The 26414-nt window shown below is 41.6% G+C and overlaps 1 protein-coding gene across 1 annotated transcript in view; it reads right to left on the reverse strand.

Annotated features, from left to right (window-relative positions):
- The window catches only part of znf608 (zinc finger protein 608), a 52255-nt gene that overhangs the window by 12350 nt on the left and 13491 nt on the right, over positions 1–26414 (reverse strand). Inside the window, exons 2-4 of the mRNA XM_030416527.1 lie at positions 17477–17747; positions 6376–6463; positions 162–2628 (exon numbers count right to left, since the gene is read on the reverse strand). Of these exons, the coding sequence (XP_030272387.1) occupies positions 162–2628; positions 6376–6463; positions 17477–17747 (2826 nt within the window). The remainder of the gene's footprint in view (positions 1–161; positions 2629–6375; positions 6464–17476; positions 17748–26414) is intronic.

Raw genomic sequence — 26414 nt, forward strand, 5'->3', positions numbered from 1 at the left:
CAGCACCACAGAAGCCACATGGTCTTTGTTATTAGCACCTATCGGTTTGGCTGTACACAATGTGTGATTAATCTCTTTGTGACACTAAACAACAGTCATTAATGCACACCAACAACACCATCAGCGGCGGCGGCAGGTTATAGACAGAGGGAGAAACTTACACTGGAAAAGGAAACATTTGAGTCCAGATCTGTCTGACTGTTTGGGTTGTGGAGTGATGAAGAAGAGGAAGAGGACGGTGACTTGATGTCATCACAGTCTTTCATCGAGACCTGGTGCTGGTCCACCATGCCACCGTGCACAGCCTTTATGCCCAGTCCCCTTTCTCCCCTCTCACTCATCTCCACGTAGGACAAGATGGGTTTGGGACAGCAACCTTTAGCACCATCTGGACCTTTACTTAGCATGGGTCCACCGACTGAAGCCCCAACAATATGTTTGTCTTCCTCACTGTCTCTCACCCCCTGTCCCCTCTCGCCCCTGTGCTTGGCACTGTGCGTCTGGTCGCAACATTTGGAGGCCAGTAACAGTTTCTGGTCCATGTAAAGTCCTCTGGAGTACTGGCCATAGTACAGTGACTGGGCCAAAGCAGTCTGGGTCTGACTCATAGCCAGCTGAAGCTGAGACTGAGGCGGCCCGTCGCCTTTCTTTGAGTCTAAGAACTCATGGGAGGAGCTTTTGTCATCCTCCTTTACTTCTTCCTTTTTTTCTTTCACTTTGCCATCAAGAGCAGAGCTTTTGTGGAAAGCAACACTGCTGCTGTTTTGCCTGTCCGATTGCATGTAACCCTGCAGGTAGTAGGGCTCGTAGCTGTGGTAGTATGGGGATTGGGGGTCTTTTGATGAAGGGGCAGATGCTGTGGGTGGGGTTTTACCAGGGTTACCATGGCTGCTGTTACAGCTCACCTCTGAAGAGGTTGAGGAGCTAGACTTGGATCTGATTCCATCTGAGCGACATTCAGAAGAGCCCCCATCGTCCCCAGCATCTGAGATGTCAGAGTAGGCGGGGCTGTTGTTTTTGCTGTTGCTGTCTGCTGCTGCAAGGCAACCACCACTAGGGTCAAGCCGCGATGAACCACCAATTGAGGGACTGGGGGCGTTGTCGGTGAAGGTGTATACCTTATCAGCCTCAGCTCGGATACTTGCCATCCTGCTCTCCTGGCTTTCCGTGAGCCCGTTCATCACATCCTGCTTACTGAGGTGCTCCTTCAGAAGGCTTCCAGAAATTTCCTTTACACCCATTTTAGAACCACCACCACCACCATCTTCCATTTTGATCCCACTGCTGTCACCGTTAGGCGTCCTGGTTGGTGCATCTTTGTTATGTTTGTCCTTCAGCCTCCGTTTCTCTTTCTTTCTGGTCTCTTTGCTGCAAGTAACCAGGGTGGCTTTGACAAGGCTCGGTTCCACAACGATACTCAGCTTTGGTTTGATGGGTTTCAGAGGAAGGTTTTTACTGGTGAGTCCTACAGCTGCCATTGGTGTGGGCTGCTGTGAGGTGGCAGTATCTGCTGTGCCTGTTGGATATGCTGTGTTGGGTATGGCAATCAACTTGGGTGGAGCAGGGGCCGGAGCAATTGGCCGATTGGTTCGTGACTTGGATAGCTTCTCTACCTTCCCGTTGGCCTTTTTGCCTTTGTCACATGCACCTCCTTTTTTGTCAATCAAACCTTCTGCTTCCAGCTTGGGCATCTCTACCGTGGAGTTTCTGTCTGGTACCATGCAGTTCTCCAGAACCACGGTCATGTTAGAGATGATGGGTAGATTGCTAAGGTCATCAATAAGCCCATCTTTCAGCAGTGAGGTTCTTCTGGTCTTGGAGTTAGCAGAGGGTGTGTGGTCAGTGCTGAGGAGTAACCTTCTGTTCTTAGGTGACCCCACCGTGGTCACCTTATATAGAGGAGCAGGTTTCTTTGAGGAGCTGTTGGTATTAGTGCTGTTAGTCTCTGAGAGGTCATATGTCATGTTGCTGATGGTGTCCTCACAGTCTGATAGTCGTTCCTCACTCTCGGCATCCTTCATGGGCTCAAGCTCAGGCTTCCTCTGCTCCTCAACCTCCAGGTGTGCATGGGTCTGGTGGTAGCGCAGGCCATTGATGTGCTTGTAGCGTTTAGTGCAGTTGGGGTGTGGGCAGTCAATGAGGATGGGTGGGGGAGGTGGTGAGGAGGCACAACCTCCTCCGGGGTCCATGAATGACGGGTCAGATTTGCCTTGCGGTGTGGATGGGGCGCTGCGGGATTTGGCTCGGATCCTCTTCCCATTCCCGTTTTTGATGTCATCAGAGGAGACCAGGCTGAGGTCCAGGTCAGCTGGTGGTTTGTTCTTTCGCTTCCCGGATGAGAGAGAGGAGGTGCTGTTTGCAGGTTTCACCTCCTCAACAGTGAAGAAAGAAGGTGGTGCTCGGCAGTTGCTGTTGATGAGGTTCAGGCTTCCTCTCCGTCCCTTGCTGTGGATGGGTGCAGTGGCTCCAGCCACACCTCCTCCACGGCTCCTGTGCTGTGATAAACCCCTAACTTTGGCAGCAGGGGTCGGCTCAATGCAGGGCCGCTCGGCCATGGCCATTCGCATCCGTTTTCCCCGGCCGCGCCCACCCGGCAACTCAGGATCACTGGAGGGTGACTCACAAAACCTTGATGGAGAAGGAGAAACAAGTGGATTTAGAAGAAAACTCCTCTTAATAATCATGTACTTGCAGTCTAGAAACACTTCAGATTTGAGACAGAGAGTGTTTTCATGTTAGCTTTGTTTCGTACTGTGTCAGATTATGATTCACACCTAATGACAAATTACGTGACTTTTCTATTAATATAATGTTACTGCAGTTCAGGAAGAAAAGAAACTTACAGAACATCTTTCATTGCAACTTTTCCTGTAGTTTGGCTGGTTGATATATATCAAAATGTACTGTACATCAAAGTGGACCTCCAAATATTAATTTTGTTACATTACCACATGAAAGTTTTACAATATATGATACTTGCTGCATCGCATTTTGATGAATCACATCATATTTCATATTTCTATTTTACATAATTTTACACTGCATCATTTTACATTGTATTGTGTTGTGTTGTGTTGTGTTGAAGTTGTTGAGCTCATGTCCTAAATCATAAACTGAAAAACACATCAAACCACTGAGCTGAAAAGAAGGCTTTTGTTCTTGTTGATTCTGCTGTTCTTGAAAGGTTTTAACCTGAGGAGGAGCAGGTTCATATCTTCACCCAAACTGAACTCTTGTGCCATCAGACAAAAACCTTGCAAGATAACAGATTATCATTCAGGGCTCATGTGGACCACTTTACCAAAACGTCAAGGATACAAAATTGATTTTTTTTCTGTACAAAGCCTGCTTCTCTTTTGATAGCATAAAAAACCTGTACAAGCCACAGTTATCTCTGTATTTGATTTCGAGGCATTTTATATTCACATAACGTACCTTCTACTTTGAAGTCTTTTGAGGCTGTTTACTAGACTGCCTCGCATCTTAACAGTGGAGATTTTCTGCACTCACACGTTGTTATTTATATCAAAAACCTGTCTGTTCGGACGGAAAAATGCATTGCTTTATCTTTATCTGCACAGTATGGCTTTATTTTCTGGAACCATGGATCTTGCGTTTTTGCTAGCCTATTAATGCATTAATTACGACACCACATCCACAGGACTGGTTGGTGTTAAATACTCAATGAATAAATTCTGACCTTGGAAAGACTGTTTTGGGTGTTAATCACCTTATTAATGAAAAGGACTGCAAAGCACGTTGAGACGAGACTTTCTTGTCCCCCTCTGTGATTTTAAAACGATGATATCTCACATTGCCTATGATGTTTGTAATTGCTTTTTTTACATCGGCGCGTCCCTGATGTGTCACCGAGGCTGCCTGTCTAACTGAAATTTGATGTATTTTCCTTCAAAGTGATGTCGTTCTCACACAGCTAGTTAGTTTTATTTCAAATAATCTCAGACTTGTTTGTTTTTAATTTAATCATTGCATCTTTTAACCTTCGTTTACAGGTTCATTCAAAGACAGATGATCAATCATTGAAGAGTAAGCCTTTTCTTCCACTGAATTATATAATAAAACAGCATTCAGTCACAGACGTCCGCAGTGACAAGAGTCCAAATAAAAAAAGCAATTTAGTCCCTGGTTTCTGAGATTAAGCTGTAATTGCCATGACAACAACAATTTACATACCGGAGCAATAATTGAGAGGTTTCAGCCCTGCGAGGAGGGACTGTCACATTTACCACTCAGCAATTACAAAAACCACTCTCCATTTGTAAAACAGTTGGGATGCACTGTGGAGAGTGTTTTTGTTAAAGCTCATCATAAGAACAACAGCTGACAGCCCCAGAGCCAATTTATCCTTTTTGTAATCATTTTAGCAGCATTAAAGCACTTGAAAAAAATAAGTGCTCTTTTCAGTTAATCAAATCAACCATCAGCAGCCAATAAAAGCCAATAAGAATAACAATAAAATCATTACACATGATAGATCAAAGCGGGAAATACACCAAGCAGAAACTATTTGAGGCTTCCTCTTAATATGTGTTAACTATTTAAATAAGAATTGATTTCAGATATCATTTTATATAGAGACGCAGTTGATGTGCATGCACACAGACATCTGAAAACACTGTAAAGCATCAACTCGTCATCTAGTTTGTCGCTTGTGGCAAAAAAATAGAACAGTGTCCTATTTTTGTAATCCTGTGTTGCCCTGGGGCAATGTGAGGAGCCAGTCACCATCCGACTTGAGCAAATTGGTGTCCTGTTTTTAGGAATCAAATCAACAGTCAGTGGCTGCACATGGAAACAAATGATTGAACAATGTCACAAATGTCACTGGTCATTGGTTCCCATTTGGGGGGACAAATGCTAACAATGCTAAAAGCAATTTTGGAGCTACGACCACACAAAGTTCCCATTGACATTTTGATGCTGGAACCCATTTTCGGACCATTTGAAATCCAGGCTGACTTTATCTGCCTTCCACCACTCCAACTTTATCTTTCCCATCAGGAGCTTGGATTTCAAGGCAACATCACTAATCTTTTACATATAAATATTTTTATTTTTTTTACCTACAGGACAAAATTACTTGAAAAAAATCATTACTCATCTTCATCAATTCATGTTTAAAGAACTCAGAGGACTGGAGAAATGTTTTAGATGTGTTGTTACCACCACCAATGAGGTTATGTCTTCCCCTGTCTCCATTTGCTGGGTGGTTGGTTTGTCAGCAGCATTACACAAGGACTACGGTTTTCCACAAAAACTGCTGGTAATCATAAATGCTCAGTCGCTCAAGCAACAAAGAGTCATCTCATCAGTGTACTGACTCAGCAATCTCTTTAAAGAGTTTGGGGGCAATTTACAAGATGTTGGTATCTGAAGCGTTCTGATTTCTGTTTTTAGCCTGAATGGTATCGATATACCATGTGTGAGCAGACTTTGGTAGCACGCAGCTAAAAGAGCCCAAATTTGTTTATAGAGATTACCCAAAATGGCATCTCTAACTCCATTCTTGTGTCTCAGGTTGCTAATTTGATGGTAAACAATGATGGCCATGCAGAAGAGGACACTTTGACCTGCTTATCTGGTATCCAGGTATCTGCTGGCTAGATTGAAAGGCCCAAAACATTGTCTGTTTCCCCCAGAAGCTAAATTGCTGTCACAATCAGTTGGGCCACCGTCAGACATTTTGCCATGACCATCGCCATGCAGCATGTGAGGCACATGGAACTCAGTTTTCTGATTTGTAGTTCCATGTCAGAGGTCGACCACACACGTCTTTGTTATTGGTTGCGGCTGTGACTTTGCCTGTCAAGGTTCACTGAACTACACCTGAAGCAGGGATGCAAATTAGTTTTTCCACCGAATGAAAATGTTTGTTTTGCCCCTCGGCTTGCATAGTATGGAAGTTAAATAGAGAAGAATACCTGCCACTGTTTCAAAAAATACAGCAAAATATGTTTAAAGTTAGCCACCATAAGTCATACCAGACTTAGACCCACTTCAGCAGCAAAAGCCTGTTGAGATGACAAACCGTGCATTGTCTTGTTTTTGAAGTCCACTTTGTATAAGTTAGGGGAAGAATATGTTTTCTTTTAAAAGTCACACATTCTGACATAAAAGTACACTCTCATTTTTACAACCGAACCTCCAAGCTCTCCATTTTATTTATAGCTCATCTAAACACTTCTCATCTTGAGTCTCAGCAGTGAGCTGAGAGAGAGAACTTGTAGATTTTTAGGAATGCAACAAAACATCTAATGTGTTTTATAATATAATGTGTCTTCTTTGGTGTGTCTTTAAAGAGGAGGAGAAAGGCAGAGTAAGGGCATGAAAACGGCTTTCAGAGTGTAGTATTACCTTGGAGGAGCCCAGTCGTGTTTGGTGCAGTCTAACAGAGTTCCCACATAGGTTCTCTTCCTCCATGTCACGTTCACCACCAGCACACCTGTCAATGACACAGCACAGAGACAGAGCGGTTAGTAACACAGGGTTTAGGAGTCACGTAGAAACGACGGTCGGTTTGTATTAGATTGGAACAGCCTTCAAAGATAAAATTGACACTAACAATTGCATACAAGCACAATTAAAATGCTGCTTATGTCAATCATAGAATAAAAAACAAAGACTCAACAATGAAACAGGTGTGGTACATCACATGTGCCTCTCTGAAAGGAGCTTTCCAGCCTTTGTTCGCCTTTTCTTTTTTTAGACTTTCTGAGCAGCACTTCCTTTCATATATATATATATATATATATATATATATATATATATATATATATATATACACATACATATATATATTCCTATTTTATATATATATATCACCACCCATTTTAGCTCTTCAGATATTCTCATGTCTTTTTTCTCATTTCTGTCTAATGAAGGAACTAATCAAACACTCATGAAAGACAAATGTGCAAAAATCAAAGGAGCACTTTCAGTCTGACATGCAGACGACGGAGGCAGTTAACGGTTCGGAAAGAAAGAACTGTGGCAACCTGAAGGATGGAGTTCACAGTTTTAACAGGCTGAAATAGTCTTCAAAATGGTTCAGATTGTTAGTTCCAGCCTGTGTTATCATCAAACTGATATTAGTTGGCAGCATCTGAGGAGCAAAATACAGCCTTCCGTTCCTTTCAGGTTTTTGGTAAAGGAAGGAAAACTCAGTCCTTGACGTGTAAGCTCTAATCTAAGGATTGACGACCCTTCAACTGTCTGAAATAAATGTCTCCCTCTTCCTCTTCTTCTTTCTTTCTCAGACTGACATTTGAAAACCATTAACCTCTGTTTTTGTGATGCACCAGCGGCAAAGCCAAGCAAATCAAATTTTGGATGCATTACAGCATTAAAATGAGGTTTGACTGCAACACACGACTTCTTGCTCTTCAATTAAGCCTGATGGCCGCCACCATCACAAAACACTCTCGCAGACAAATGTGAGCTGGGAAACGCTGCCAAGTGTGGCGCTCACTTTAACAAGAGGTGGATGGTGATCAGGGAGATTTTTGCTTTTAATCACAAGGCACTAAAATCTGCATTAAAGTGGCTTCGCGGTTTGATAAAATGCATTTTCGACATACGACAACCTGCCATTTAAATTCTGTGTGACTACATTCACTGAAGCCATGATGATATATGTGTAAACTTAAGGGGACATTTTTCATGGGAAACTGGGATACTGCAGCATTTAAATATCTTATCTAGGTTTTAGCTCAATGTCTGCCATCTGCACAAGTGGCACTAAAACTGAGTCGACAGTTGGGATTGAATAACTAACAGCATGAAGCCCTGTATTTTATTACGACATCAGAAACTGGATCATCCTTAATTCTCAACTACTGAGGTACTGAAATGATAGTGACTGTATGCTGAGGAGACAGAAAACACACCCGCACCAACTATTGATCTATTCAATTGATCAGAAATCATAATATTAGTAACACATAGAAAGATACAAAATCAGGGTTTTCGTGTCCAATTCAAATCAAATGCTGAATACTATCAAAACCAGTATAACAAGTGTGCATGTGAATACACTCAGTGTGTTTGGGATTGAGCCCCATGTCTTCAGGGTCTGTTCAGGTTTGGATCTCGCTGTTTTCAGGTCTGTTTGGTCCCTCTTGGATCTAATTTCCCCACCTGCTGTAGATTCGCCTGAATGCTTTCATTCATTAAGGAAAGTGTGGAAAAAATCCTGGATCCACACCAAAAGCTAATGGGGTCTATACTGGGACGAGACTCATCCTCCATCCAAGTTTCATCGAAATCCATTCAACAGTTTTGTTTTTAATCCTGCTAACAAATCAACCAAAAGACAGACAAACTGACACAGGAAAAGGAATAACACCCACAAAGCTTAAAGACGAAACATGATACAGAAGTTTACTAGGGATCAACTGCAACCATTCAGTCTGGGGAGTTAGTCATGATGCTCTTCAAAATTACTTTAAGTTCAGTCAGCTAAGGTGGTACCCAAAACAGCTGGGATCATGCGCCTAAGCCTTACAATAATAATTAAATATAAGTAAAACTACTGATACCACATTGTAATAACACTGTGACGAGTAAAAATCTTGCACTGAAAATTCTATTTCAGTAAAAGTATGTAAGTACAGTCAGGTAAATGTACTAAAAACTTGAAAAGTCAGAGCACTCAATCCAGAACGACGTGTCCTGTGACTGTTATTGTGTTTACAAAAAGGACCCAAACGCAAAACACAAAGGTAGAAAAACAAAAAGCGAGCTTTAGTGATCTGACGCTGTAGTCCATTATGAATGTAAAACAAAGGCAGGCAACAAAAGGGAAGCCAACAACAAGTGGAGCAAAGCTAAATAAACCAGCACAAACCCGAGAGACACGAGGCATACATGCAGCAACAAAGATAAAACGCGAGGAGCAGAACGCAGGGCAGGGAAACGGAGACAGAAACGAAATACTGACGACCTAACAAAGAGAAACTTTGACTTAAACCCACTGAACATAATTATCTATAATGGAGGCAAGACTTATAAGGAACTGGTGAAACTAATAGGACAATCAACATCAGAAGAAGGCATGTGAGGATAAAACCTTCAAAATAACACAGGAATATCTTGAACTAAAAACCCCAAACCATCACAGTCGTATTGTTATATATTTTATAATCAGTTGGTTCAGACAGAGCTCATTTTGAACTGATTTTAACTACAGCGTGGCATTCTGTGGTTTGACAATTAACATTGATGGTGACGTGTACATTTGCCTCTCTATGGTACAGAATTCTACGCTGCATTTGCAAGTGTCATGTCTGTCTGGATTTAGTATTTCATGAAATTATAATAAAATATGTGTCCTTTAAGGGTCACTGGAACCTGTAATAATGATTATAATTGTGTAAGATTGTGAAAATGTGATCTTTTCTGACAACATATCGATTGTTGGGTTACTAAAGTTAAAAAAAAATTGAGAAAGGTCATTACAATTACACCCAGAGCCCCGAATGACACTTTCAGAATGCTTTTTTTTTGTTTGTTTGTTTGTTTTTTCAACCAACAGCACAAACCTAAAAAAAAACTAGAATGGCACTGAATTTCAATCAAGCTTAATACAATATCAAATAAAACATATTCAGATTCGCTAGATCCTTGCTGTTTGTGCCCCTTTGGTGAAGGATGCATGAATCAAATAGGTCAATTTATAAAATCATAGTCCCTTTTTTCATATTGCAGTAGATGTGTATTGGTTTCATTATGTAAAAAAAACTGTTTTAAGTAGGTTAAAATACAATGAAAAATGTGTGCATCTTGTTTTTTAGAGTTCATTTCAGTGACTGTGCTGTGATTCAGTAATGCATGCCCTTCGTCCCAGCTCGGGGTCTAAAGCCAAGAGTGGAGGTTTTCCTCTCCACTCACAAGTCCCCTGAAGCCTCACCGGCCTTGAAATGTGACAGCGTTTCTATTTTTAGCCAGCGTGACTTGCGTCTCTTCGTGGGAAGATGCCAAAACACTCGATAGTTCATCGGTTTTCATCTCACTGTCACAGATGTGGGTGTTCATGCCAATATAACGCTCTTCACAACTCGTGTGACATTCAAAATCCTTCAAACCCTGTTTGTAATTTCGAAACTTTCTTAAAAAAAAAACAAGTGCCATGCCTGATTCTTGGTTTTTAGTCTGCACAAAAAAAACAACACTTTCATGAACGTATGCGATAACCTGGAACCAACTGTCCCTGAATTTGAGTACTAGTGACTTCAGGGTTTGTTTGTTATCACTGTGAAGAAGACAATGTTCTCTCTTTTCCTTCCTGTCTCGTCTACCTATTCTGCCTCTTCTGTCGCCTCACCCACTGCGCCTAACATTTAAATTATTTTCATGAACAAATGTAAACTGAATGTCTTTGAGTGCCTTTGTAATTTTGTTCTGAATTTTCTGAACTCAACAGCCCGTTCTTTGGCTCAAATCAAAGAAACAGATGTCACAAATGGAGCCATGTCGCACTCTCTGCATTACCAATCCAGCACACTGTTTCAATTTCTTTGACTACTCCATCTTCCCCTCTGCTCTGCCAGTATTTTCATACTCCTATTTTCTGCTGCTTTTGAGCTACGATCTCAGGACTTTCAAAGCAAATCTACACCACCATGGCTCCCACGAGTTAGTGTTTTCCAGATTACGTTGTCCAGCCAATCAGTGAATGGATTTTGTGAGGGGGAAACATTTTTCGAGCAAAGTCACAGAGTGGTGGTGTCTGTACGTCCATTTGTGGTAAGGTTCAGGCAACAAAAGCATTTTGGTAAAGGTCAGAGAAAGATCGCGGTGTCTTGTCTCAAGTCACTACAGACTTCTTCTTTGTTAAACTGGGATCGTGATCTTTGCCTCAAGCAACCTCAAGCAAGTGTTGCCAGAGTGAAAATAAATAAATAATACAAACACTTTAATGATTCTGTTCTCACTGCGAGTAGATATTGTTCTTTCCAGACTGGGTAGTCTGGCTGAAAACAAATTAAAGACACAGAAACATCCTGGTTTCATATTTGCATTCATTCAGGAAGTTTAGCAGACACTTTTGTCCAGAGCAACTTACAGTTATTCATACACGCATTCATACACTGATGGTGGTGGCTGCCATGCAAGGTGCCAACCAGCACATCAGGAGCAGTTTGAGATTCAGTATCTTGCCCAAGGACACCTTAGCCTTGACCTCCTTGACATGCAGACCAGAGAAATCAAACCAGCAACCTTCCAATAACAAGACGCTGGCTCTACCCCTGAGCCACAGTGACTCTGATGACATGAGTATGAATTTGAGAGGTGCCCAATTCTTACATATTGCACCTTTAAATACTGTAAAAGAGCAAGTGTACAGAGACAATAACTGTTGATTTTCATACCACAGTATTCTGTTTAGCAAATTAACATCTTTGACGAGCATTATGATTACGACAGCTATAGAGTGGCTGCAGAGCATGTTTACTCTTCCCGTCTTTATAAATAAGGTGGTTATGTGTTTGAGAAAGGAGTCATAAACGGAGGGGATTGGGTCGGGGGTACCACAGACCGCTGAAGGAATCATCGAGACGGAGCTGCGAGCGGTCTCCACTGGTTGCCTGGCAACTGCTCAAAGCCGGCAAGCTCCCATTAAACCGTAAATTCTTACTTTTATACTTTGTTGGGGGTACAGATTTAACTAATGAGGTGTAACTTGTTCATTTGTGACCTTTAAAGATGCTGCTTGGCAGGTCTCGTTTACCTTTGTTCAAAGCCAGGCTGGCTGTTTCCCCCTTTAAGCTAAGCTATGCTAATAGGCTTTTGGCTTTAGCCTTATTTTTACCACACGGATATGAGAGTAGCATCGATCTTTACATCTAACTCTCCATCAGAAAGTGATTATATAATGGTAATTGCACTTTAAGAGCAAATAACACAAATCAGCGACTGATTTCAACAGTCATTATTTACAATGCTTGTAATCAATTTATCTCTGGCATCCAGGCAGACAGGCAGTCGGACAGACAGGCAGACAGAGCATCTTGAAGTCAGACAGTCTGCGGAGCTCCGCTAAGAGTCGAGCCAATCACCATCTGATTAGCGCTCATCAGACTCAGGTCTCCTGCAGAGAGGAGGAGGAAGGGGGGGGGGTCTGAAGCTGAAATGGTGGTCTCGTTTTCTCCTTCTTTGCCTTTCCGTCTTTCCAATTAGTATTCTGCCTAATTAACATGCAACCAGCATCTTCCCCCTCGTATCCCTCCGCCATCACGAGGAGGGGGCTTCGGTTATCCCTCCGCCTTCCTGAACGATAGTCCCTGAGCAGCAGGGATTACTCCTCAGGACGAACAACACAAGAAGGAAAAAAAATAAAACTCTTTTGTTTCTGACTGTCTCCGTTGTTCTCTCTCTCTCTCTCTCTCTCTCTCTCTCTCTCTCTCTTTGACTCTGACATTGTCTATTGCAGTCATCCCTCTTCATCCCTTCTATCTGCCTCCATCTTTACATTCCTCTCCGTCTCTCAGTCGCCCTCCTGGTTTAGAAATATAGACCTCTGTTGCCTTTGTCTCCCCCCCGCGTCTCTCCCTATTCCTCTCCCATCCATCTACCCACCAATCAGCCTGTTCACACTGAAACCATTTTATCATTTTTATCCCTCCCTCATCCCTCCATCTTTCGCCGTGTTCTTCAGATTCTCCCTATATTCAGCCAAACACGCTCTGTATGTTTGGATGTTAGATATCATAATCCAGTGTATATCTGCGTTCGTGCCGACAGTGTATGTATAAGTCCAGGTTTATCTTGTGTACCCTGTTACTCTGCTTCACTCCACTGAAGCTGCTGCTTGTAGTTTGCCCACGCAGACCTGGAACGACGACGCTTTGATGTTTTCTGTTTCATTTATTCCCTACGCCGAGGAGCCGATGTGTTCGGCGCTGCTTGTTTGTTTGTCTCTTAACAGAAAATTTCACAAACATGTGAACGCATTCAAGTGAATTTCTGCGGAAAGTTCATCCGTCGGCCACGGATTCTCGTCTTTGGCATGAGGGCAGAGATTTTTTCAAGGGACTCCTTCACGCTGTGCGACAGATTCCAGTGTTTATGAACATTTCCACGATTTTCTCATGACCAACTGCTCGTTTGTCACTCGTACAATGAGCAATATCATTTAAAAAAAGGATGACATAATAAATACATTGATTTGTGTGCCAGTAATGCAACTGTGAGTTTGTGATATTCTTTTGATATTGATATTTTTCCAAAAAGAGCCTTCCACTCTCTTTACCCCAAATAATTCAAAGTCAGGATTAAGGCAATGAGGGGGGAATACAGGCTGGATATTGTCTTCAACTCTGCCCTGTAAGATCAGCAGAAACTTAAATATTCTTGTGAATCTTAACATTTAATTAACATTCAAGCAGAGAAATAAATGAAAAATGCATTTTCTAGCTGCTAAACCTGATGACTGTCCCTGTTTGGTTGTCTCCTCTGTGTTGAAACAATGTCAAAATTATTACATCTAGAAAATTAATTTCCTGTAGATACGCAGTGCGAATGGTGTGAATCATTTCCATTTCCTGATGGCCGACTTACTGCTTTGCACCACAGTTTTTTAAATAATTGAAATTTTGAGAATTGAGCAGCAGTGGAGGAGGTTTGGCAAGCTGGTTTCTCATAATTGGTGATTTTCTTGAATATTCAAACTTGTTTAAATCAAGTTAAAATATTTCTATTTTTGCCTGTTTAAAGTCTGCAACAAAACACTGAAATACAGTTTCATTTCCGTGTTTTCACTGCACTGGCTGCGTCTGTGGCCTGTCTGGAGAAGTTTTAACCACTGTCTGGTTTTCACTCACTTCATAGTCTGAAGCAGAGGTATGTATTATTTACTGTCTGTGTTTCCTCCTCTCCAACTCTCTGGCCTGTTTAGGAGCACTATCCAGTTTCGGATATATTCCCCAGGGTTGAGTTTGTTTTTTCTTCTTCTTCTCCTGTTTTAGTTTTGCCCGAGCAGAGAGAGTAGCTCCAGTTAATTAATACTGGGCTGGGAAACAAACGCCTCTCCGCCAAACTCAACACTCCACTTCAGAGGCCCTGAGGCTGGCAGACTGAGATGGGCACCAAGAGATGGGATTTATTCATTAGCAGCCTGCAGTAAGGTATTACACCTCCGCTGAGAAGCCGCAGTGCTGAGCACTGTCCTCGTTAACGGCCTATCAAAGTGCAGTGGCGTTGAAATCGGCGGGTGAATCATCGGATTGTCTGATCCACCGCCCGGTACTCCCATGGTATCATTTTGTAGTGTTGGACGGGTTTCTGGTTCTACATTTCTTCTTGTGTTGGACTCGTGATCGTATGCAGCTCAGCGCCAAAACTTTATTCATGAGGATATCCAGCCCGTGTTTAAAAATAAACTACAGTTTAGTTATTTGTTTGGAAAGGACAAAGCGCCTGGAATGATTAAGATACGACCATCTACTTTTCCTCGCGGCATATGTTTTACAAACCCACACTAGCTGTAAAGGCGCCCAATTTTTTTTGGGCAAAACTGGAAGAATCTTTTCAGGGGCAAAAATTCAGCTTTCTACATCTACATTTTCTTTACAATGAGGTAATACTGAAACCAAATGGCTGCCTGACTGAAAGGAGCTATAATACTATTTGTGTCCTCCAGTGACAAAATACATGAAAGGAGCATAATGGTTAATGTTTGGCAATAAGGAACTACTTGGTTTAGTTTAGGAAGAGACAATAGGTCATTGTGAACAGAAAACCAACAAGAGAAGTTGCAAGAGACGTTGTATCCTCTGTCTGCTTTTCACTCACTTCAGAGACTGAAGCAGAAGATGTATTATTCACTGTCAATCAGGCAAATAAAAAGTAAGACAAGATATTGAGTATTATAGTGAAATAATTAAAACACTTCTTCACTTCGTCTTCAAAATACTTATAAAATACAGCCAACTACATTCAGAGGGATACAGAATGAGAGCAGCTGTTTAAAAAATTAAACGTGTCGTCAGTTCACCTTGACGCGTGACAACGCTTGTCAAAACTGCATCAGTTTTTCAAAATCGGAAACAAAACTATAGATAGACCATCCATAACACAGAGGTCAGAGGTCACTTTGAGGAAAGGGAATACAGCACCAAGGTGATTTACGGGGTGCTTAGACTTCTATCTTGATATAATATTTCTGAAACACAATGCATAAATGTCCTTTTGAACATCTTAAAATCAAATTTGACATATTGCAACTTAAAAGATGGTTCTTTTTTGGCACTAACTGCTCACCCGCCACGTTGCTAGCTGTAAATCACACTGCATTATTTACAATACGGTACCCAAGGAAGAGCTACATTAAGCAGTTCGTCCAGTCAGTAAAGCCATCTAGGTGGCTTCACAGATCTACTCATCAACAGGGTCGTGTGAGATCTCTCCAGTTCACCTGAAAACTAGATTATAGGTGCCTTCAAGATCGATCACAATCTAATTTCGTCAGATTGCCCACACCAACAGCGCCATATCCTGACCGCAGTGGTGTAATGATACTATAACGTTGTGCAGAACTTGCTCAAGAGTCATTACTTGAATGTCCACAAAAGGATGCTCAACAGGTAACCTGGAAACACAAGAGCAAAACCTCTCCCATCATCAACTGGAGTCAAAGTCGTCAGCCAGGAGTCAAAGGATCACTGGAGAAGGATTCACCGCACCAACTCCGTCTTCTGATAAAGAGTTTCAGGCGTTAAAGAAAAGCAGCAGCAGTTGAAGTTATTCTGTCTGACAACCGGCGCTGTTGTCGTTCTGCTAACAGAGGACAGTCAACCTCACTTTGGAAACTCAAAACAATCCAGTCAACCTGAAGAGCCACTTCCGAGGAGATAGAAACATTTACTCAGCTTTGATTCCAGAGACAGATTGTTTACCCGGAGCTGTCTGATATTTGGATGTTGTCCCTCCACAGCTTCTAAATAAAGATTCTCCAATTACAGCCTCTCCTGCAAACAACGCTGTCTTTAGTTTTAATGGGGAGGACCAAAACAAAGCATGTGCTAGCTGAATTTTCTCACCTCTTGGCTCAAGTGCAGCTTTTGGGTAAAAATAATTTCATCTGTTGTGATTGTCAGCATCTGAGTCTGTTCAGAGCCATGGCTTGAATGGGCAGGACAACCACTCATCCTCAAATGTGAAAACAATGGAAATTTAAAAAGCGCCATGCCTGACAGAGTGCAGTGAAGGGGAAGTCAGTCTGAGCTTTTCGACACGTCAAGACAAAAAAAAAAAAAAAAAGGCTTTTGTCAAAGTCAAGTCGAGCTTACGGATCAGGAAAGCTGCTGATGCATTTCCACCATCTTGGCTATCACTCAGGCGCGACAAAAGTATTTCATTTACCCACGTTTGACTCATGAGACTTTCCACATCGTCACATCACAGATCACACACTGCGTCTCTGGAGGCACTCAGACTCTCATGTTCAGCTACTTTTCATTACTTTCACTATGTCTGTATCGCTGCTTATTCAACAGTAAACAAACAAGAGCACACACAAGGTGAAACTATATCACTGCACTGACAGTTTTAAGGACATTAACAGTATTGTTGCATATTTTTGCCCATTGGTTACAAATAATAAAGACATCTCAGCGACTGTCATCATTATGTTTTCAAATTTCAGTTTTTGTGACTAGATGGCAGTCATTGGTCCACTAAGCCCTATAACTATATGTATATGAAACCTTTAATAACCTTTTATAAAACACCAAAAATAATAACAAAATAAAAACATAATCACAATAAAAAGATAGGAAAACTTAAAGATTCTTAGAATTAAAATCTACTTTCATTCCTCACAGCGAGCATCATTTTTGTCAGATTTCTGCCGTTAAAATGATTTTGAAAAATCGACGATGAGGGTAGTCAGCCAAGTCGTGCCTTTTGCAGATTGCAGTTGTGGATTTTGGCTGATTTGGACTGAAGACACGATCCTCTTATAGCAGTTGGGCCGGTTTTTGGGCCAATGTCGGCACTGAAAATTGGCCTGAAGTTGAGTCAGTTTGGCAACCCAGCGTGGCAGATTCAGTCACTGTTGGGCTTAACGTTTAAGGCCTCCTCGGAATGTATTTACTGTAATCACAACTTTTGCAAAGTTATTTTATCAAAGTAACTGAATGGATGGAAGCCAGTCACTGTTTTGAGGATGGATAAACACTCTTAGAATGTATGTTTTTCAGTGACAAGTGACAGTGGAGGACAGGCAGGGTTTGCTTGTCATATTAAAACCTTAAAAAAAGAACATCTGAAGTACACTACAGCAATATATTTAAACTGTAGCTCCATAAAAATATCCAGAAAAAAAAAAAGTTTATTCCCTTCACTTTCATTGTATTGAGGGTCTGCAAAAATCTTTTAGTATTGCTGTACCATAGAAAATATAGCTTACTCATATAATTTGGCACAACCAACATTTTAAAGTTACAACAGTTCTTACCTTCCTCAGTCTCATGCCAGACGATGCCCTCCAGATTGACGCTGGTCCCGGGCTGGCAGGGTCCCAGACAGGCCGAGTCGCCCTCCAGCGCTCCTGAGACGCCTCCATCCTGGGTGTTGGTGCCTATAGACCTCGTCCGCACCACCAGCTGCTTGGGGTTAGAGGTGGGCAGGGCCGGAGGGGAGAAGGTAGGGGCCGAGGGCAGAGACGATCCGGGTGCCCCAGGGTGGCCTGGAGCAGGGGGAGCTGGCATCGTGAACATGGGGTCCACCTGGAGTGAAAAGGAGAGGATTCATTAGAAATCAGAGAAAGAGACAGCCACCCGTAGTAATACGTGACTTTACTCCAGTTAGACTTTATTCTCCGTATTAATCTTTCAGTGCATTCAGCTATATTTCATTAGACTGAATGAAATTCACAGCTCCAGAAAAAAGGGAAGAGGAGAGATATACAGAAAAGGTAGAAAAATACAGAAGTAAAAAGATCATTAAGGTAATTTTAGTATTTCTGAGTCCAACTGACATCAGATTATTTGAATGCTGCATAATGGAAGGACATTTTAGAAGAGGAGACATTTTCTCCAAATGTCACACCATTCATTATTCTATCCGCAGTCTGCACTTACCAACTTCCTAATATTGAGTGGCAGCTAATCATCTCTCAACTACATCCAGACTGAGAACAACCTCTTTTTTCACCCTGTCGATTAAAATTCATCTATAAGAGGCAGAAAACTTCCCCCCTCGCTCGAGTTTCTGGGATGAGAAACTGTTTTCGTACAACACATATATACAGGAGCTACACATTATAATTAGCTGCCACTTCTGCAGAGAACGACTTGGCAAAAAATCTGCAACAGTATAATAAGGCAGCATTACTGGAGCTCATCCAGTGTGACTATAGCAACAATAAATTAGATTTTGTGCGCTGTTGAAGTCTTCCGTGAGGCTCAGCGTCTCCAAAAGAGTTTCAGCAATATGTAGATTGTTTTTGGCATCTGAAACTTTAACAAGACAATAAAGAGAAACCAACAACCTGAGTGTCATTCTCATATTTTTGTTATTTATCATTTTTTCACAGTTTACCCACCAGAGAACCTGAGAACTGATTACTAGGGAGAGGACAGACAGCTTTTCAAAAACAAACTCATGTCATCAGCAGGTTTTTTGTTTTTTTGCTTCCCAAACCTCTCTATTAGCAAAATATGACCCATAAGGTTTGTTCATAAAGTAAACATATCAAAATAAGTTTTCTTTGACAAATACTAGAATAAATCTTTAAAGTCAGCATATCTGGTATTTAAGGAACTCTCTGTCTTTGGTTACAATTACAGGGCACCATGAGGGTATATGAGGTTGGAAAATGAGATAAGAATGTAAGATGGCAAACGAGACTAAAAGGGAGAGAGAGAAAGGGCTGTGTGAAGAAGGAACAAATAAACTAAACAGAATGGGGTGAGGGGTGTAAAGCAGAGGTGAGCTCCAGCTTTTAATCCTTTTATCATCTCTAAATCTTCCAGTGGTTACTGCGGTGCCACCATTACATTAGCTGATAAAACTGTGCCCCTGATAATTGTGTCGGGTTATGAAATTCATTCAGTAAAGAGCGGCAAAAGCACCAACACTGACTCGATAATTGTCACATTAATTTACATGTTTAATTGCATTTTTTTGGTTCTACGTGTTGGATTTTAAATCATTTGCTAGTTGAAATGTTAGCGTATATATCAGGGGGCCTGGGCCACGAAGCTATTATAAAATTAGCCATTAAATACGTTTCTGTACTTTAAGCTTTTTAATATATTCAAATCTGTGATAAAACTGTACTCATAATCTTTCTCAAACTTGTTGATCCAGATAAAAGTGTCAATCCACCTGTTAAAAGGAACCAGAATACAGTAAATGACACCTACTCTGTGAAACACTTTCTGCTGGAAAATTCCAAGAACACATTTTTAAATGCTCCCTCTGTCCATGATGAATGTTAAAACCTAACAACGCAAGTAGTTGGCAGTGAACTGACTGATTAATGGTCATTACTCTGCAGTATTCTTACATGCCTATGTTCCCTAACCTTAGCCATGCTCATACCAGACCAGGTAAGGCTGTAGTATCAGCAAATCCCCGCCTCAGAATGTGTGCAGCAATGCAACAGAGCAGCAGTGCATTCAATTGAGTTCTCATTTGAGTGAGGAAAATGTGTTATTTCTCCTTTCATAGGTAACACAGTGCAACTTTAAAAGCCATATTCCGCGATCCAAATAAACATTTGTCTCACTGCCAAAACATCCCGAAGACAATCTGCAAGCTGCTGAAACTCTTACAGTGACTTTGTATTTTTATAAGCAGTAGGCAACAACACAATCAAAGTTTTTAAAGAGCTACAAAATGTCCCGGAGGCTACGAAAAGCCTGACTTAGACAAACGATTCCAGTCTGGTCCACATTTACACAGTTTTTCTTGTTTTTGAAAGCCAAACAACTGGACCGCTCCAGTGGGCGAAGGAAGCTGCAGGAGAATATTAAGTTTCTAAAAACTGAAGCTGAGCTACCTCCAAACAAAAAACGATAGAAAACAAGTATTTTACAAATGGTCTGTGTTATATGAGGTGTTAGTAGGTACAGAGACAAATAACATGTCACTGGAGTGATGTTGGGTTCTTTGGTTAACATAAATAAACTGATACATCAAACTGTAAGGGATTTAATTAGGCAAAGAAGTGTTATCTTTCAAATGACTGCTTGTCTTCTCACCATCTTATTATAGACACTTTGCTTTTTTTGTTTTTTCCTCTTGTCTTGTCGTGTGTAGTTTGACATTAATTGCTGATAGGATTTGAAGCTGAACACAAACTTCAGTGATCAATGATTGGCTTTCTTGTACACTTGTGGTACAAGTCTTCCAAAAGGGAACCACGGGTAGTCAGATCTTGTCAGAACACAACTGAAGATAATTAGATCTGATCCAAAATGAGGTTCAAGAAGACCTCTAGCTGATACACAGAGGGACCTGTGTCCCATCATATTTCTACTGTTTCTGGTCTCTGTTTCATAAAACCAAGAATATCGTTTTTCATTTTTCAAAGTGTGCGAGTGATCTTAACCCCTGTCATCACCATGGTTACACGTAATGAAATAGTAAGTCATTGGTGCCTATAAGAGCCTTACTCTTATCTTCACCACTTATTATGGTCCCAATTACAACAGCTCTGGGAAATAATTCTGCTGAGAGAGCAGCAGCAATCAGCGATGAAGGATTTCTCTCGCCGTTATGACTCAATAAAGATTACAGGCTTGACAGATAACTCACTGTACAATATTCTTGAGTGATTTCCCAGTTTGAAAAAAAAAATGAAAAGGAGAAAAAAAACGTTTTCTCACAGAGCCGAGTCTCTAAATACTCCAGAAAACAGCAGCGCTTTGTCAAGTCCGGCACAGCGCTCTTTTGTGGCGTTTGGTGTCCTAGATAAAGGAGTTGTGCTTCTGTTGTGTTATTATGAAGATCAATCACTTACTCGCACAGGTCGCTCTCCAATGACGCCTTTTTTTTCTCACTTCTCAGTAAGACTCAGAGGTGCTCTGTGCTTTTCTTTAAAAAAAATCAATCTGCTGCTCTCCTTCTACAGAGGCCAAAGTCACAAGTGCAGCTCCAGCAGTGTGGACAGGCTATCAACAAAATCAGGGCAAGATAAAATTGATCGGGACAAGATTCTTTCATTAATGTTTTTACTGACATTTTCTCAGTGATTATCTTATTGATCTGCCGTTCTGCTGTTTGTCAATGCAACGTGCGAGAGTCTCAGTTAGTGTCAGTTAAACAAATAAAAATGAACGTTCATGTGAAAATATTTGTTGTGGTCCTTCCCTGTGTCCCTATAAAGTTACACCCTTTGCTTACGACTTGTGAAATAATCACTTTTCCCTCGTCTGGTTCCAGCGCGGGAGAGGGAACTCACCAACACTTCAGGATTCAGGGTTTAGTTTTCTATTCTTCTGTGTCCCAAGATGACAGTGTCTGTACTCCAGGTATTATGAGGGGCTTTGTTTCGACGCATCAATGTTAAAACCTTGATAAACAATGCAAATTTATCGCGCAAAATAGTCATAAAACAGAAGAGAGACGATCCCCCGTGCTTCGTGAAAGCGTCTGTTAACTCCCACACAGCTGCTGACGAAGACCACCCAGGACTTCTTCTACCAAATCACAAAGCAAATTAACTATAAAAGAAGAATCGCGATCCCCGGTGATTTCTGTTCTGCCGTTAACGCCTTTTCTCTCACTCAGACGCCCAGAATAACAACGCTTCACGGCAATTTACACAGCGGCTATAGTCAGCCAGGACGCGGAGTCACACAGCAAAACAACAATAAAAAAACACAAGCAGACTCCCCCGTGTGTTTAATCCTTCAAACAAATCATCCTTTCTCACGCCGTTTCTTAATTAAAAAATCCTACAATATGCACAGAAAATTACAGCACCTAAATAGAACTGCAGGGAGCTTTAGCATTAAGGAAACGGGCCTAAAGATGTCAAATGATGCAACATTAAGCGAAACTACTGATTTGTGTTGCACCAGACTTGACCGCCACGCTAGTAAGTCATGCACTTAGGTGATGCTTTAAGCTTAATGCAAATGTTAGCATGCAATGACAATGATTATCTTTATGATTATAATGTTTCAGTTTGGTAGTTTGACAAATTGATGACAAATAAAGTTTCTTGCAGAGAGCCAATGGGAGCTAAATATCAAGTTGGCTAACTTAGCTTAGCATGGAAGAAGGGAAGAAGGTGCATGGCTCAGCCCAAAGGTAACAAACTTGTGTCTGGTCACTTTGTTCAAACACCAAACTGAGGGAGGTTATGTGCCTGGACGAGTTATTAAATATGTATTTTGGATGAATTCATTAAAGTTTGGTAATTAGCATAGTGCAATGTAGCAAGGCTCTGGTAATTAAACAAAGTACTTGACAAAGTTAAATGTTCTCTGACCTCATGCTGCTCCCATAAAAGTGTAATGGGCCTGCCAATCCACTAGAGGTAAGAATTGGATGGTGATGGTTAGGCTAGCCTAGATGCGAAAAGTACATGTGTGTATGAGGGTACAGCACCAGCAGGGGGCAAGAATGACAAGAACATTGTACGGACACCATTTGAAGTGCCAGAAAGTCTGCAACAGGAGGAGGTCGGAGGCGGCTGGCAGATTATTTACAGGACTTTCAGGATATAGTAGTTTTGTGGTAGAACCATGATCTTTTCCAAACCTAACCAAGTAAGTTTGCTGCTTTGATTTTGAAAACAGCAGTGGATGTAGCATTTTCTGTTATCGGTAACTAGAAAACAGAAGGCAGGCGGTGGTACAGTGGACTGGAGGGTCTATTATACGGTTTGGATTGATACTTGGTTGATTGATGATTACCAAAGTGATGGAAAAATAAATCTTGGAGGGGGGCATGAATGACTGACTTCAACCAGACCATAAAAAGCTCTTGAGTAATTTCGCAACGATTGACTTTGTTGTTTGATTATGAGAACTCCATCTGGTGAATCCGCGCGCAACTGGCTGTGTCTTTTTCTCAGCTCATCGTTCTCTCCTCTCAGGAACTGATGCTGATTAAAACTCTGCATCACCATTCTCGCCTCGAGCTTCTGCGATCATCGATTTCAGCTGTTGTATTCTTTCCCTGAGTCTCCAATATCTTGTTTTGTGAGCGCTTCTGAAGAATAGAGAAAATCGAGTATTACTGCTTTAACTAAACCACACAGGAGAACGAAGTACACAAAGACCCAAATAACACTAAAATATGCATGGACCCTGGAGCCGTGCACAAACACTGAATCTGTCTTCCTCACTTGCTTTGAGACAAAATCCACCCCCATCCTTTCTCACAGAGTCAGTTAGAGAATCACCAAAGACGAGATGTTTTAGCGTTTCTTATTTCTAGCTCCTGTGAAAAAAAATCCCAGACGTAATGCTCAGAAAACAAAATAAGAAAGGCACTCCGCAAGATAACAGAAATATGAAGGACAACAGCAGAAAAGCTGCAATATTTCTTTCTGTGTTTCATGGTAATAGCTCATTACAGATAGTTAAGAATCCCAATTTCTTTGGATAACAAATTATATCGTTATAATGGGCAGCATCTTAAGAAAACAAACAGTAATTTTCTCACAACATCAACGCAATAATGTCTGAAAAGCAAACATCGTTATCCCTTAACAAATCTACCTTTTGTTTTTCATGAGAACAAGACGTTCATGCCAATATACTGGGAAAGGCAGATTGTTCTCTCATGACAACCAGATGATACAACCACGTGGAAAACACACTGTTATCCAAAGATCTTGAGTATCACAAACTTGGCTTATTAGCTCATTACCAAGAGTAGCTACCTGGAGTTAGCGCTACTTCCAAGGCAAAGGTTCAGCAAATCAATCAAGATCTTGTATGGTGTCACAAGTGACATTAGAAAAACAGGACAGTAACATTAAGTGTGTTGGAGCCGATCGTTAGAGGCTCTGCTTTTTATTTACTTGGGGTTTTACCCAGGATGACTTCAAATCCCCAAATATTCCTTTCCAGTGTCAACCTTGTAGGTGTGATCTCTGCTGTCCCGAAACACTGTTCACTTTGCCTTGCTGTTATTACAAACATGCCTGATTTACCCACAAGCCCTTATGGTCAAATCAACAGATTTATGTTTTTTGTGGAGCTGTGGAACCTCAGCTTAAATATCATCTGGTAAACAATCCTTAAACATGAAGCATGAAGCAAACATTATGAAGGCCACGGTGTCAAATTAGCAATTATGAAGGTAAAACCTCTTGCCGTGCAACATTCTGTCTCGCCCGTCTTCCTGTCGGGACATCAGGAGGTGGTGGTTGTCGTCCGGCATGATTGGCTACACGGTATATCATGGTGGACAACGCCCGTTTTCACTCTAAGGCTGAGTTCTTACAAATACCTTCTGAAACGGGCATCTTAACGTTTCAATTTCACTTGAGCTCCCTATCAGCCAAAAAGCTTTTATTACCTAGCAAAAGCAAATCAAATCTACCAGTGACAGCTGGCAGTCATTTCAGCAAAACTCATTCTCTTGATAGAAACAAGAAGCTGCCCTTGGACAGCGTTGACAAGCAGATCAATTCCTGCGTTTTGACCATTTCCTTCCCCACACATAGCTTTACTGTTTCCTTCATGTCTGACACGTACATTTACACCAAGCAGCAACACTGACACACATACAGGCCAATATCACAGAAAAGAACTAACGTTCGGCAAAAGACATGAAATAACAGTTACCAGCATCCAACCTTGTACTACTCTCACCAGTTAGTCGCCTTTAAATGAGGCTTGATGTTACGTCACAGTTCCTTTTCATCCATGCAACAAAACGCTGACATCAAATTCGACAGGCTAACCAACCAAATAAAAGACTGGAACAACAAAAAATAAAACGTGTGACTTTTGTGTTGGTTCTACCCAGAATACTGTAACATTTTTCATCGCCCATAAAACTCTCTGCACTCATATTTTGGGGCGTCCTTTTCCCTGTTGAATTAGGTAGTTTGAAATACATGCAATGAGATCACGGTAGGAAACAAGTTTTATACTTGAGCGGTTGCACATACGGAGGCAGAGACAAAAAAAATCTAAGAATCCTCTTACTCAAGGCTGACGACATTGAGGTACGCGTCTTTGGTGGTGCTGGTGTCGGAGAAGGAGCAGCAGGATCAATTGAGCACGCGTTCTGACGAATGTACTGCTTCAGCTGATAACATTTACCGCAACCACCTTTCCGATTTCCCGCCTTTAATTCGATTCAGCATCAAAACGTCAGAGGAGGCATCGGTCAAGAGAAAAACAGATCTGCCGCAGTTCGAGCTAAAGCGGCCTCAACTTCGATATTTTCTCCGACGGGCTGCAGCTTTGTGTTGAGGCTGAAACAAAAACAGCTGTACCAACTCGCATGCAGAGCTGGATTTACCCAAATTAATCAGGAGAGGGGAAGGGGGTGGGTGGGGAGGCGTCAGGGGAGCCAGCTGAGTTTTTCCATTAATTCCACCTCTAAAATCTATAATTAAACAAAGAGACATTCCTTATCTCTGGGCTTTTTTACCCTTATTTTGGAAAATAAATCTTCAATCGCATTTTCATGCACCTCAGACTACAGAAGGATGGTGTTGTATGTGTTAAAAAAAAAAAAAGAATCTAACTCAGTCCAACGATCCAATTATCTGTCCATCTTTTCATTTATTCATCCGTCCGTCCATCTATCCGCCCCCTCATCCGGTACTGTTAATGGATGATGGAGTGTTTGTAGAAGCTGTGAAACTGAATTTTGTCGACACGTCTGATGAGGAAACGCTGCCTGAACTGCGTTTATCGCCTCTTCTCTTTCCTTCCATCCCTGCTTCCATTTTCTCTCTCTCTCGCTCTCTCGCTCTTCCCTTCTTTCCTTCTGTGTTTGTTGCCTCACGTTCATCTTTCATCTCCTCCTCTCCTCTTCTTCCTGTTTCTTGTCTTTACCTCTTGTCCTTTATTTGCTCCCCCTGCTCTCCCTATCCCACCTTTTCCCCGTCTTGCCTCTCATCGCCCTTTCCTTGTCACCTCCTTTAATGCACTCTTCATGTCTTTCTCATTTCTTATTTCTCGTCCTCCCTTCCTCTTTCACATCCTCTCCCCATTCCTTTAGCGCTTTTATCATTTTCCTCCCTTCTTTCTTCCCTGTCCTCCCCTTCCCTTTACCCCCCTCGTTGTCCTCATGTCCTCCTCCTCTCCCCTTCCTCCTCCTCTCCTATTAAATCCCCCAGTGAGCAGCCACACTAACAGTTTTTTTTTCCCAGACAGAAATCATCCCTGTCTTTATTGTCAGGCTGCTGAAAGAGGAGGCATTGTGTGTGTGGTGGTGTGTGAATGTGCCGACAATCTGTGGTTTTT

This window comes from Sparus aurata, chromosome 5 (genome assembly GCF_900880675.1).
Source record: "Sparus aurata chromosome 5, fSpaAur1.1, whole genome shotgun sequence".
Lineage (NCBI taxonomy): Eukaryota > Metazoa > Chordata > Actinopteri > Spariformes > Sparidae > Sparus > Sparus aurata.